The following is a 12,425-nucleotide window of genomic DNA, read 5'->3' on the forward strand; positions in this document are numbered from 1 at the left end:
TTAGATATACTGCAAATAAAAAATAGTTCGTGCTAATAACGAAAACGCATTTATGGTTTTTATCCTAATGGGTGTATATCATCTAAGTGACAGTTTATTTGAGTGACAGTTCATTTGAGTGACATAATTATAGTTCATTTGAGTGACACATTGATAAGTACTCTTTAATTCATTTGAGTAATACATTGGTAAGGAGTGTGTAATTCATTTGAGTGACAGATTGACATTTGTTGTTTAAGTTGCAGTTGCTGTTAATTAGTAGGTGCACAGATGACAACACACACAAGACAAAGTTTAGAGAAAAAACAACTAAGAATCCTCAACCATCTCGTCCAATTCTTCTGTTAGTTCCGCAGTTGGTTCGATCTTCAAATTACGCGCAATTCGGCGGTAGAATACTTCCTGTAGAAGGTCTTCTTGCTGGGAAAACAAATTTCCAATGCGGGTTTCTTTTTGCCTTGTCATACGCGATCGGCGCAATGGTGTCGATGCACCATATTCAAGGCGAAAGAGTTCTTGGGAAACTCTACGATGCTCGCTTTGAAACTCTTCAATTACTTTGAAAATGCTTTGGTGGTATCTGTTGACAATTACATTGAACCGGCGATGCCAGGCCTCCTGGATATTATTGGTACGAGCAAGACCCGATTGTTGAAGTTGGCTGATACTCCAAAAATCCATGTTTTCTATTGCGTTGGTGTGATGTTGTGCAAAATGCAACAGATAACATGGTTTCCGTTGTATTTGTGTGAAGAGCAACGGAAACCATGTTATCTGTTGCATTTATATCGTATGTGCCACTCATTTCTCAACCATTACTGTAGTTTGAACAGTACTCGCCAATGTGTCACTCAAAGGTACTCAGTTGAGCATGATTTATTTGTCACTCAAATGAACGTTAAAAGAATGTGTCACTCAAATGAGCTGTCACTCAAATGAAGTGTCACTCAGTTGATCAACTACCATCCTAATAATATGTTTCAATTTATGGCGTTCTGTGACTTTTTTGTTTTACTTAGAATAAATAGGTAAAATTCAAATACTGTATTCAACATTCAAAAGAAATAACAAAACAAAACTTTAACTACAATTTACAGAAAAAAAGTACAACTACAACTAAATCAGTAATTTGGCAGCAGTAAATTAATAAATAACGTTTTTCCTACTAAAATGTACCAACTCCAAACTAACCATTTCATGTATTAATAAAATATATTTAAGCTTTGTGATTACAGCCAGTTATAGGTTTTACCCGTTTCTTGATAAAAAGCTTTATTGTAAGGTTCATAAAACTGGCTTAATTTTTCTAAAGCTTCAGGTGATGCATGTTTTGCTCCATTTCGAGTTCGACCTTTGTTTTTTTGCAAACATTTTAACGAAGTCCTCAATTCGTCTTCAGTTTCCACGTGTGATCCATTTAAATGTTTTTCGGTCAGTTTTCTATAGCAATAGAATCCGGTATCAGGATGTTTAACGAAGTCCTCCTTCCAAACGAGTTTAGGAATCCCAAGAAACTCCTGTATTTGTTCTATTACGGCTCCGGTGTTTTTTATAAACTCTTCTCCATCGACAATTAAGAAATTTGACTTGTCGTAGAACGTTTTCCAGGTTTGGATATGATAAATAAAAAGACCAATGGTTATTAAGGTTGCTTCCGGAATTGTTTTGCGGAGGCCACGTAGCATTATTTGTGTTTTGTAATCATCTCCATAGCTTGTGTGATTATCATGGCTTTGTTGCAGCAACAGTTGCATTTTTGGCACGTATGTGTCGATGAATTCTTCAAAAGTATTTTGTTTGGTCACAATTCCGATTGGAGAATCAGGATGTTGGTCGCCCTACAAAAAACGTCAACCTTATTGCCTGAAACATTGCAATTTAAGCGCTTGCTAATGATCGTTTCATGTGTCATTTTCACCTCGTGGATGTAATCAGAGAAACTTCTCATTGTTGGGTCACACACCATTAACAGTATCTTTGCTTTAGGTACCATTTTCTTCATGGTTGAAGCTAAATCGATGTTTGGACTGTTGAAATAAAGCGGTGTCTTTTCCATTCCCAACTCCATTTTGTTGGTTGGTGGAAAATAGCTCCTGTTAATCAAGGAAAATGTCAAACTGTTGTTCAAACTGTTGTTCAAACTGTTGCAAAAATGTTCATAGTATTATTTTGTTTATTTATATAAAGCTGTCGTTGTAGGCCTGCTTATTACAACACTTCTGTATGTATACTAAATCAGCTTCGACCATATACCAAAGTTACACTATACTAAGGAAAATGGTTTTAAAGCCAGATACTATCACATGTCTTTCAAAAAGCGTAGTTTTTGTTCAAATTCTTTCACTTATATAGCTTACTGTTTTACTAACCTTAATGAAGGTATTTGCATTCGGTTAAAAGTACGTATTTAGCATTTATTTTTTGTTCTTTTAAAATAATCTTTAGTTAACACAATTTTTCACTAAAAGTAGGCAATCATAACCTGTAAACATATGGCCCTTTTTTGCTTTCATTTCCTGTAAAGAAGAACGTCTCCCCCGAGTGAATCTTCGGAATTCTGATTAAAGGATGTTTTGCTAAAAAAGTTATAAGGCCGCCGGTACCACATTTCTTTACGCCAATGCCAATGACTTTGGGAAGGTGTTTTAACTGCGACAGACAAAACATTGAAAGTAATATTCTTTGATTACATATGCAATATTCTATCTGTTTCTTTCTTATATATAATATATTGTCAAGTTGGTTATGCAAAAAAAAAACGGTTTAGACTATTCTGAGTGTAGGCTATGCAGACTTACCTTGCTTTCGTTAAAATTAAACCAAAGCTAGTTTTGGCTGTTGATGTTTAAAGTCGAAAATAAGTAATACACATTTATCTTACTTTTTCTAATTTTCTTTATATAGCATTTGTCCTACGTTGGTTACACCATTGCACTTACCGAGAGGTGCGTTTTTCTGAAGTGATATATTTCTTCAATCTTTGCTTCTCTTTCTCTGAGTCGTGTTTTAATGAGAGCTTCTGTGTTTTCAATTAAACTTTGAGAATTGAAGTTATCTGCAAGATAGCTAAAATTTTGTGCCACAAAAAAATAAAATTGTACCAAATTGAATGAAAACCTATGGTTACATGGCCAAGACAATTTGTAGGTCAGGGGCGTGCCACAGTTTTAGGCAAAGTTGAAGGCCAAGCTGAAAAGCTATGTAAAGTCTGAGGTCCGGACAGTCAATTAATTGTAGCTTATATGTAGGCTACAAATATACACTATCTAGAAATTCTAAGAAGAACCTTATTGTTATAATTTATATAGCTGAAACATTTCCTGTATCTGTCACCCCTATAGGCGTAATTTACTGTATTTGACATCTTGTGTCCTGAAATTAACTTGTAACAATGGTTAATGATAGGCCACTAATAGTGACATTGTAACTAAAGTCTTAAAGAGGTAAACAATTGTAGAGCATAACCCACAAAAAGTCTGTTATAGTTCATAGAAATGTAACAAAGACAATAAAGAATTTTGTTGGAGATTTTAGAAAGAGCATTACTTGCACATTGAAGATTATATGGGCCGCATCTTGGCCCGCAAGCTGTATATCACACACCTATAGGCTATGTTGTAGGACCGTTTGCATATAAGTAAATGTATAAGCATATAGCATGTATCACCTAAGTCAATGTTTCCCCAAAAGTTTTTTTTAGCTGCCGCACATATTTTAGTTTAGAAAAAATCACACAGTTGGTACGTCAATCAGGTGAAATTGGTCAGCTTTCAGCGGCACACGACCCACTTGTGTGAGGCGGAACAAACAAAAGAGGCTGGGATTCAGAGCTTTAAAGATGTCTCAGCCAGTTCTTGTAAACCGTCAGTGACCATCTACTTAATCTACACTGTAGATTCTACAGGAAGCCAAACTTATTGGGCTTGCGAGCTATGTAGCCTACTTTAGCAAAGGCAAGTCAAAGACCAGCAATAAAGAAGCTCATACACAAAGTGATAATTAGGTATACTTTTAGACGTAAAAAATTTCTTTTGCACATAAAAGATTGAATGATTTTGACTTAAAATGTTAAAAACAACAGAATAGTTTCCCGGTTTGACAAATATATAAAAAATTGGTTAGGCCTATAAGTCAACATCTAACGTGATCACATCTTTCTGTGACTAATAATTATTATAAATCATGAGAAAACATTTACGCAAGTGAAGTTTGGTTATCACCGTTTGCTGAATCTATGGTGTAACACACCGGCAATGGCCGTCTGCTACACGACAGTTACCTTTCATTTCCATAATTATTAAATCATTATGCACTATGATTATTGCACTTAGAGCTTTTTTGTCTTGGCATTTATATGGCACCTGCATATGCGTCGTTTTTTGTCTCAGTTGTTGATTGGTTATCTTCGAATTTATCTTGTATTGCTGTTGAGGTTGCCGTGGAGTATAATTTTTCAGCTAATTTCATTAAAATTTTCTGACTCTTCCAATAAGTTGAAGAATTCTTTATGTCCTGCTTTTCATTATGCTGATACCTAGCGTTGTTTTCAACAAAAGAGTTTGCAAACTTTGACATTGATTCTACGACGTACGTTTCTTCATTCTTCAGCAGTATAACTAAGATTGACATAATCAGAATTATTACAAGGAAAATTGTCCTCCGTTTAGTTTTACCACCCAGCAGAAACATTTCGCTTTCAGTAAAACCTTTTTGTAGTTTATAACCATATCGCGTGAAAATGTGGCGCTGTGTTTTGCTTTGTATTGCCGTAGGCTATCAGTGGTAGTATTCAGTACGAGGACAAAAATATCTTGGTGATACCTTAGGGCATAATTTGGCATTTTAAAAGCAGAGCTGGCTGCTTTTAGGCTTAACGAGGACAATATTGTTCGGAACTTTTAGGCTAGGCTAGCCTAGGCCTATATTGCTTACCTTATAATTTAACTGTCAAAGAATTTTATATTGTTGTGTATTACATGTCATAACGTTTTTGCTTGTCACGATAAATGTTATTGTTTGAACACTGTTAAATCGTTCTGTATTTCTTCATAAGATTTTAGCCCAGCAGGTTTTTGCATTGTGAACGAATGTTGTTTATAGGAAACTGATATTCGTTTATAACACCACAACCTTTGGCTACTTCTTTTACCGTAAAAGTAAACAAATTAAGCTGCACCGCTCTGGGTTGGTTTACAGATTTCCGTGTTTCTGTGCATACCACACAATTAAGATGAGTTGACAATCTCGCCATACATTGAGCAATTAGCACAGTGCGATCAAATCCAATTGTATTTTCGACCAATTTCGTCATAAAAAGCTTCATTGTATGGTTTATAAAATTGTCTTAACATTTCTAACGTCTCAGGCGATGCGTGTTTTGCTCCGTTTCTTGTCCGACCTTTACCTTTTGGCAAGCATTTTAACGAAGCTCTGAATTCATCTTCATTTTCCACATATGATTGATTTAAATATTTTTCAGTTAGTTTCCTATAACAATAAAATCCTGTGTCTGGATTTTTCACGAAATCTTCCTTCCATAGAAGTTTAGGAATCCCGATGAAGTCTTGTATTTGCTCTATCACGTGTCCAGTGTTTTCTCTAAAGTTTTCGCCGTCAATTATTAAGAGATTTGACTCGTTATAGACCTTTTTCCATCTTTGAATGTGATAAATATAAAGACCAGTGCCGATTAAAGCTGCAGCGGGATCTTTAAATAATAGCTGTCCAAGAACGCTTTGTGTTATTAAATCATTTTTGAAACTTGTGCGGTTGTTTTTTATGTGTTTCAACAACCGACGCGCTTTTGGCAATTGATCCTTGACGTAATCTTCAAATGTGTCATACTTCGCCATCAATCGACGATTGAAAAGGTCATCTCGCGTTTTCTATAAATACGAAACACCAACAATCACCTCATAAGCATGTGCTGGGCGCTTCGACACAAGTTGGTGCCGGTCAAAACAAAATACTGTAACCTAGTTAAAGATGCATATTATGGATTATTGTGACCTTCACCTCGTGTACGTAATCCGAGAAGCTTCTCATTGTAGGGTCGCAAACGATTAATAACAACTTTGCCATGGGTACCATATTCTTGATAGATAAAGGTATGGAAAGATCTGGGTGATTGAAATAAGTCGGAGTCTTTTCCATTCCCAATTCCATCCTGTTTGTTGGTGGAAAATAGGCTCTGGAAACATAAACATAAAATAACCCGTCGCGGTATCAGGTACAAAGAGTCAATTGCGCCATATACTGTAGTAGCTATATACCTAATCGTCGCAAGATTTTCCGCATGCTACAACTTATTTTCATTTTCACTTCAGTTTCAGTTTTCATTTCAGTTAGATTGCATATAAGCCCTGCTTTGTGAGGACGTATCGAGAAAAGAACTTATGTGTATTTTAAGTGATTTATATGCTCCCATTGCTTTTAGGCCCTATACCGTGTTTCTAGACTATACAGACACGTTAGGTCACTATTCTGCTCTTAAGGTCGTGCACCAGTGATCTAACTAAGTCGTCTCTGTAAACAGTTTAACATTAGTCTTTGTGCCCGACTGGGATGGTATTTGATTACCGGTACTTTTGCTTTCTGCGCTCGACGTAGTTAGCTGTAGGCCATAAGTTTAGCAGAATGAATGTTTTCATGTATATAGGTAAATTGGTTTATGCTGGGCAAACAATTCACGTTAATACAGTACATTAAGTCTACAAGGTTTGCCTGATTTCAATGGCCATCTGCGTTATAAAACCCCAAAGCCAAATATTTCCGCTTTTCCTGTTTGCAAGTTAGTGAGTTTTTTGTGACGACTATTGCAAATACTAAACTTTAGTGAGCTAGCGTACGCCAGCAGCTACGTACACTCTTCAAGCGCAGGTATACTACAGGCTAATGTTGAAAAGTATTTCCAATTTTGACGCGCAAATTTTTTTTTACAAAAACAAATAAGGTCTTGTTTACAAAGCGTTCGAAAAACGTGATTGCCGTTATACGCCAGATATGTTACAAAAATGTACAAATACAGTATATAACCTATTAATAGCAAAAAGGTATAAATCGTACACACAGTTTGTACACCAACCTGTAGCTTACACAGCATACACGTCTATGAATAGTTTGTTACACTATAGAATTAAATTTAAAAGATATATAGTATATACTGTCCAATGTCAAACCTGTAAGCATTTCGTCCCCTTATAACGTTCCTGCTTCCAAAAAAATTGACTTCCGATTGAACCTGCCATGGAATTTGGATTAAAGGATGATGTCCTAAAAAGCGAATGACGCCGTCTGTTCCGCATTTCTTTACACCAATTCCTATCACCTTGGGAAGCTGTTTTATCTACGATAATAAAATGGTTTAACATAGCGACTAACTATTATTGATACAAATGGTTCTGTTCCTTTCTTATAAGCGACACCAAGCGTTGAAGTTAAGTTCGTTAGCTTTTTCTGAAATTGAATTATCCATTGTTCTTTGTTCGACAATCAGACAGGTCAAAATTCGTGATCGATATTTATTTCTTTAGTGTTATACTTGTCGTATAGCCTAAGACCTTTCTTGTACTTACCCCGGGATGCGTTTGTTTAAAGCCTATTATTTCCTGTATCTTCAATTCTCTTTCCTTAAGTCTTGTTTGAAGGGTTTCTGCAGAATACAAAAACCTGTGAGTTACCTTAAAGCATTATGGCGTAACTCACACCAAAAAGCTGGCACCGCAACAGCATTTAAATTCTTTTTACGGTGTTGTTTCGCACTTCCTCTATAGTCTATAATAAATAACTTGCCAAGTAGACAAAAGTTATTTCGATATTGCCTCCTGTTCAAGAGGGCCTACTACCAGAAAGAACCAATTTTCAAATACGTCTATACCAATATTTGCTTTTCACTTTGTTTCTTGTAGCCTATATTTTTAAAAGTTGTTTGGTCTCGGGTTAGGCTACCTGAGTAGGTGTGCTTGTAGCCTAATAATGAGCCAGCTGAGGTTCGGTGTTCAGGAGTCACTGTGTTTACTCCTGTCTTTACCAAAAAATCGCTGTCGTTCGATGAATGTTTGATATTCTCATAGACAAGATTTCCAATTTGTCTTACGTTGAGAGCGTCTTCATACTGACCCGTTACAGTACCGAAAGCCGTCTTTGAAAAAATATTTGAAAAACTGATAGCCATGGAGGCGAACATTAAAAAAATAGTTACAAATAAAACGGTCTTTGTTTTAACTACACGACATCGCATCGTTTTACATCAACACACGGGACGCCCCGCCTAAACAACTGCTGGTTATAATAGAAAATCTACGACACCAAAAAAAATTACGACTGAAACGCAGCTATCGGTTCTCATAAATTGCTGGAGGCTAATAGTAAAAGTGCTCTGATTTTACAAACAGCTGAGCGATAACGTATGCACTGACTTCGACTTTCAAACTTACCCGATGGTATACGTTAACCTGCCGGTATATTTCATTATATAATGGTTTTTGTGCCCTTACAGAAACATTTTTCAAAAAAGATAACTTATTAAATCTATTTGAAACTGTTGTTTTTCAGTTTTAATAAATGTTTCCTATTTTCAGAATAAAACTACTTTTGAACTTCTTTATGTTGCTCTTACTTTCTTTCACACTCACGTTGTTTCACGGTTTTCATCACACTCAAATTTAAGCACCTCAAATCACAAATTGAAAAGAACCCAATGCTCAAGTCTCAACAAGCCCCGGACCCGAAAATACAGGCTAAAGATAACCGATATATTACCAACAGGATGGCTGAAGACTGATTTAGGATCAAAACAGTAATATATAGCCTACCAACTGAGCCAAAGAAATATAGACTTCAAAGAGTATAAATGCAATAAAATACTTTATAACCGCTGTAATAGAAGTGGCTACATACGCGCTTTGCTAGGGCTATTATATTTGCGATGAAAAACAACTGGTTGCTAAGTTGAAAACGACATAAATCATTAGGCTACTCTTAAATAATTACTTTGTAAAAAACTTTGCAGCATCCTCAACACTTTTCACAAACTTAAGCCCGAATCTGAGTCGGACTCGAAAAGCCTGGTGCCTTTAACAACTCTGTCTAAAACTGTTGTTTGATTCTGATGTTGGCCGATATGATTAGCCATTTGCGTCAGAATTGGATTTATTCAGCTCGCTTGTAAATTGCAAAGTCGTTCACAAAGTGCGTACGCAATTTACGAACACGTATGTATGATACTTTGCATGACTGAAAGGCTCATAATAACGCGTTCATAAATTGCATGCATTCGCTGAGTTATCATGTAAAAAACATCGCTGTCTTGACCGAACGGGTAATTATTATACGCTGTTGCAAGTCGTCAACACACTGCCAATTTATACTCATTGGACGCCATGCTGTTGACGTGATAACTAAAAGAAATGGATATAAAGGTTTGAAGTTATTTATTACTGTAGTTCTCAAAATACGTTTTACAAACTTTGGTTCATGTATGTTTTATTTCTGGCAAACATGTCCCATTCCATCCATTCGTTTATGTGAATCAAATACTGTAGCCTAAGATAATTAAAACATAGTTCATGGAAATAAATATTTTGGAATTACTAAGTGGATGTACAGCGTCATGGATTGTACAGCTTATCGAATTAATCCATTTACGGTTGCTCAACTCTCTTGGTTTCCGCCTCAAATTACCAACTCGTTCAGTTATTACGAACGCGTTCAGAAATTTTAAACGCGTTCACAATTGTGTATAATAATGAGCCGTTCGGCCAACACAGCCTTGCTTTCTACACGATAGTTCAGCGTATGGATGCAAATAAATGAATGCGATATTATGAACCTTTCAGCCAAGCAAAATATCCTACATAGATGTTTATAAATATCGAACGCCTTAGGCCTACACTCATTTTGTGGGCTAAAACAAAGTTTTTATGACAGCGTTGTATCTGTGTATCTATGAATGCACAAAAAGGATGCATTTGATGCAAATATTTTATCATTGACGTACTGTACCACACAAATTAAGTCAGGTGGTTAGGAAAACTTCATAAACATTATGAAAGTCTTTTTATCATAAATAAAAGAATGAATTTGAAATGAAATTTTGAGTTGGTTAAATATATTCTGCAACTTGTTTTGTTGCCCTACCTAACCACCTTAACGAGCTTATAAAATTAATTAAATCTTTTTTAAGGAGGCTTCAAACAATTAAAACTAAGATCTTTAAGATGTTTAGACCAATCAGAATGCAGCATGGTTGGAGTTGTTTTGTAGCCTGGGAGTTACCTTAGCAGTTGACGTGCTTCAATGTCCCAGGTCGCATGCAGAATTAAACTAAAAGTTAGCATGAAAGTAACTAAAATTGGTGTTTTTAGACCAAAAATTCTAATGTTTATTTTGCGCCTCTGTAAAAAAAGTTTGAATCGTGGTTTTGTGATGGCATTTTATGGAATGGTAGTCCAAAGCATACTAAATTGACATGCAAAATTTCAGACAACCCCATGGAGGATTTTTTGAGTAATCAGTCTTTTAGTAAATACACTGTAAGTTATAATAAAACAAACAAGGATTTTATGACATTTTTTGGTGTTTGACGCCACCTTAAACTGTTTTTGGTTGACAGGATTACTTACTGAACTACTGACGGGCGCAAAATTGCAGCTACTATATGTCCTCTTTTCTAAAGAAAAATGAATTGTCCTCTGAAGACACTAAAAAATGCCCAAATATCCTCCTTTTTTGCAATTTGCATTTTTTTGCATATATTTTTAACAGAATTATATTTTTATGTGACTTTTCGGCATGATGCCTAAGTCAAGTCAAAATATTTTTCGGCGAAAGCATGAGGTCTAATCATTTTTCTTATCTTTGTTTCAATTTAAACAATGGGGTGGTTTAGAAAATAATTTAATTAATTATGAGCTTTCAAAACCATTCATGACATCACTTATAAATAAAAGTTTTCCATTGTGGTTTGCATTATTTTTAATATAAAGTGTTTGGGCATTTTTAACTGGTAAAAGTTAAAATGAATAGTTATCATTTTAAATCAGCAACTTTTTTAGCGAATTTGTAAAATGTTTTTTATTCTAAATGTTGAAGTTTGACTGTTTTCTAAAATTGACCATAATCGGTGTATGCAATGAGTAAACAAAGCTGTTTAGACTGCATTGAATCAATGAATATTCTCAATATAAATTCTTTATATATAAATCGTTATATAAAATATATAACGGTATACAATCTGTAAATTTTAATTGTTAGGTTCTTCAGTTTTCATGAGTTAATATTGCTCTCATGTCGTTGACTGGTGTTTTTTAAAGCAAGAAAACTGCCCATCAAATGATTTTACATTTTTATATAAAACACATTTTGTCTTAAAAACAGCAACTAACATACGCCAGCATAGAACCACACAGATTGAAGAATATAAATCAAGACTAAAAGCAAGAGAAGTAAAAATGCAGGAAATCACAAATTATAAGAAAAATACCCTGGGGTTGGTAAATGTAGTGAATAAGTATACTGGTAATTTATTTTTCTATTTATATAAATTTAAGTAGTTTATGATCTTGTAACACTCAGTGTTGTGTTTTATATTTCAGTCTTAAATCAGTCGAAGTAGTTAAGTTTTTTATATCTTGATTTTTTGCAGTTCAAACAACTACCTCGTGCTATTGGAATGGGCGTGAAGAAATGTGGAACTGATTCAATAGTTAGTTTTTTATATCACCACCCTCTACTCAAGCTACCAGTTGAGGTATATTCAGAAACGCTTTTCTTTAACACTCCAGACTATCTGAAGGGACCAAAATTTTGCAGGTGAATAATTTAATCATTAAAATCGAAGTCTAAATCATTGTCTAAATCATGTGTCAGGCATTGATCCAAAAGGGCTATGCAGTGCATTATATTAGGTATATCGAGCAAATTTCATTATTGTTTTTCTGCTATGCTTTGAAAGTACTTAGTGTAATAAAAAAATGTAAGAATAATATTGCTTTTTTTCCAATTTTTTTTCACATCAAATTGTTTTTTGTTTTTTATTTGATCAACAGTTTACATAATTCATTCAATTTCTATGAGTAGGCTAGAAAGCCAGCAAAACAGGAAAAACGAGGCATTTTACAAGAGTCTTTTTAGAAAATTTGTTGGCATGTAAGATGTGTTGCATCTTAAAAATTGACCTCCAGCAGCATACACATTTCATGGCAATTAATCAAGGCCTAATGTTGCTAACACTCAATAGCAGACCTCATTTCCGCCGGACCCAGACAAGTGGTAATGTTAAACACTGGACTAGTAAGGAAAATAATCGTTTCATGAAAAAAATTTTTTGCACCGCCAACTCATTTGTTGTCTGTTTTAACTTTCTTTATAATTTTGCAAACTTATCGGCAAAACTAAATATCTGGCCAGTTTTTTCTTGGCCCACT

At 34.9% G+C, this 12,425-nt stretch overlaps 2 protein-coding genes and 1 long non-coding RNA gene across 3 annotated transcripts; 1 reads left to right on the forward strand and 2 right to left on the reverse strand.

Moving 5' to 3' along the window:
- Positions 1-860: 860 nt before the first annotated feature.
- LOC143445522 (heparan sulfate glucosamine 3-O-sulfotransferase 6-like) lies at positions 861-4,729 on the reverse strand. The gene is made up of 5 exons (XM_076944679.1): positions 4,362-4,729; positions 2,940-3,055; positions 2,483-2,649; positions 1,919-2,093; positions 861-1,838 (listed from the first exon to the last, which is right to left on the reverse strand). The coding sequence occupies exons 1-5, from the start codon at positions 4,687-4,689 to the stop codon at positions 1,230-1,232; spliced, it is 1,395 nt and encodes a 464-aa protein (XP_076800794.1). The 5' UTR covers positions 4,690-4,729; the 3' UTR covers positions 861-1,229.
- A 542-nt stretch (positions 4,730-5,271) lies between these two features.
- On the reverse strand, positions 5,272-9,274 carry LOC143445523 (heparan sulfate glucosamine 3-O-sulfotransferase 2-like). Its single transcript, XM_076944681.1, has 5 exons — positions 7,948-9,274; positions 7,575-7,651; positions 7,179-7,345; positions 6,016-6,190; positions 5,272-5,885 (listed from the first exon to the last, which is right to left on the reverse strand). Exons 1-5 carry the CDS (start codon positions 8,237-8,239, stop codon positions 5,277-5,279), a joined length of 1,320 nt encoding a protein of 439 aa, XP_076800796.1. The 5' UTR covers positions 8,240-9,274; the 3' UTR covers positions 5,272-5,276.
- On the forward strand, positions 9,268-12,255 carry LOC143445524 (uncharacterized). Its single transcript, XR_013113829.1, has 3 exons — positions 9,268-9,419; positions 11,377-11,488; positions 11,645-12,255. It is a non-coding gene; the product is annotated as an uncharacterized LOC143445524 (long non-coding RNA).
- Positions 12,256-12,425: the final 170 nt, after the last annotated feature.

This window comes from Clavelina lepadiformis, chromosome 2 (assembly GCF_947623445.1).
Source record: "Clavelina lepadiformis chromosome 2, kaClaLepa1.1, whole genome shotgun sequence".
In the NCBI taxonomy this organism is placed as follows: Eukaryota; Metazoa; Chordata; class Ascidiacea; order Aplousobranchia; family Clavelinidae; genus Clavelina; species Clavelina lepadiformis.

What these genes read in the sequence shown, in the direction of transcription:
- LOC143445522 (XM_076944679.1), bottom strand. Translation starts at nt 4,689, where the DNA reads ATGTTTCTGCTGGGTGGTAAAACTAAACGGAGGACAATTTTCCTTGTA. An exon ending in AAAAAACGACGCATATGCAG is followed by an intron (nt 3,056 to 4,361) that starts GTGCCATATAAA and finishes GCTATCTTGCAG; the next exon opens with ATAACTTCAATTCTCAAAGT. An exon ending in TCAGAAAAACGCACCTCTCG is followed by an intron (nt 2,650 to 2,939) that starts GTAAGTGCAATG and finishes TGTCTGTCGCAG; the next exon opens with TTAAAACACCTTCCCAAAGT.
- LOC143445523 (XM_076944681.1), bottom strand. Translation starts at nt 8,239, where the DNA reads ATGCGATGTCGTGTAGTTAAAACAAAGACCGTTTTATTTGTAACTATT. An exon ending in CTACAAGCACACCTACTCAG is followed by an intron (nt 7,652 to 7,947) that starts GTAGCCTAACCC and finishes TGTATTCTGCAG; the next exon opens with AAACCCTTCAAACAAGACTT. An exon ending in TTAAACAAACGCATCCCGGG is followed by an intron (nt 7,346 to 7,574) that starts GTAAGTACAAGA and finishes TTATTATCGTAG; the next exon opens with ATAAAACAGCTTCCCAAGGT.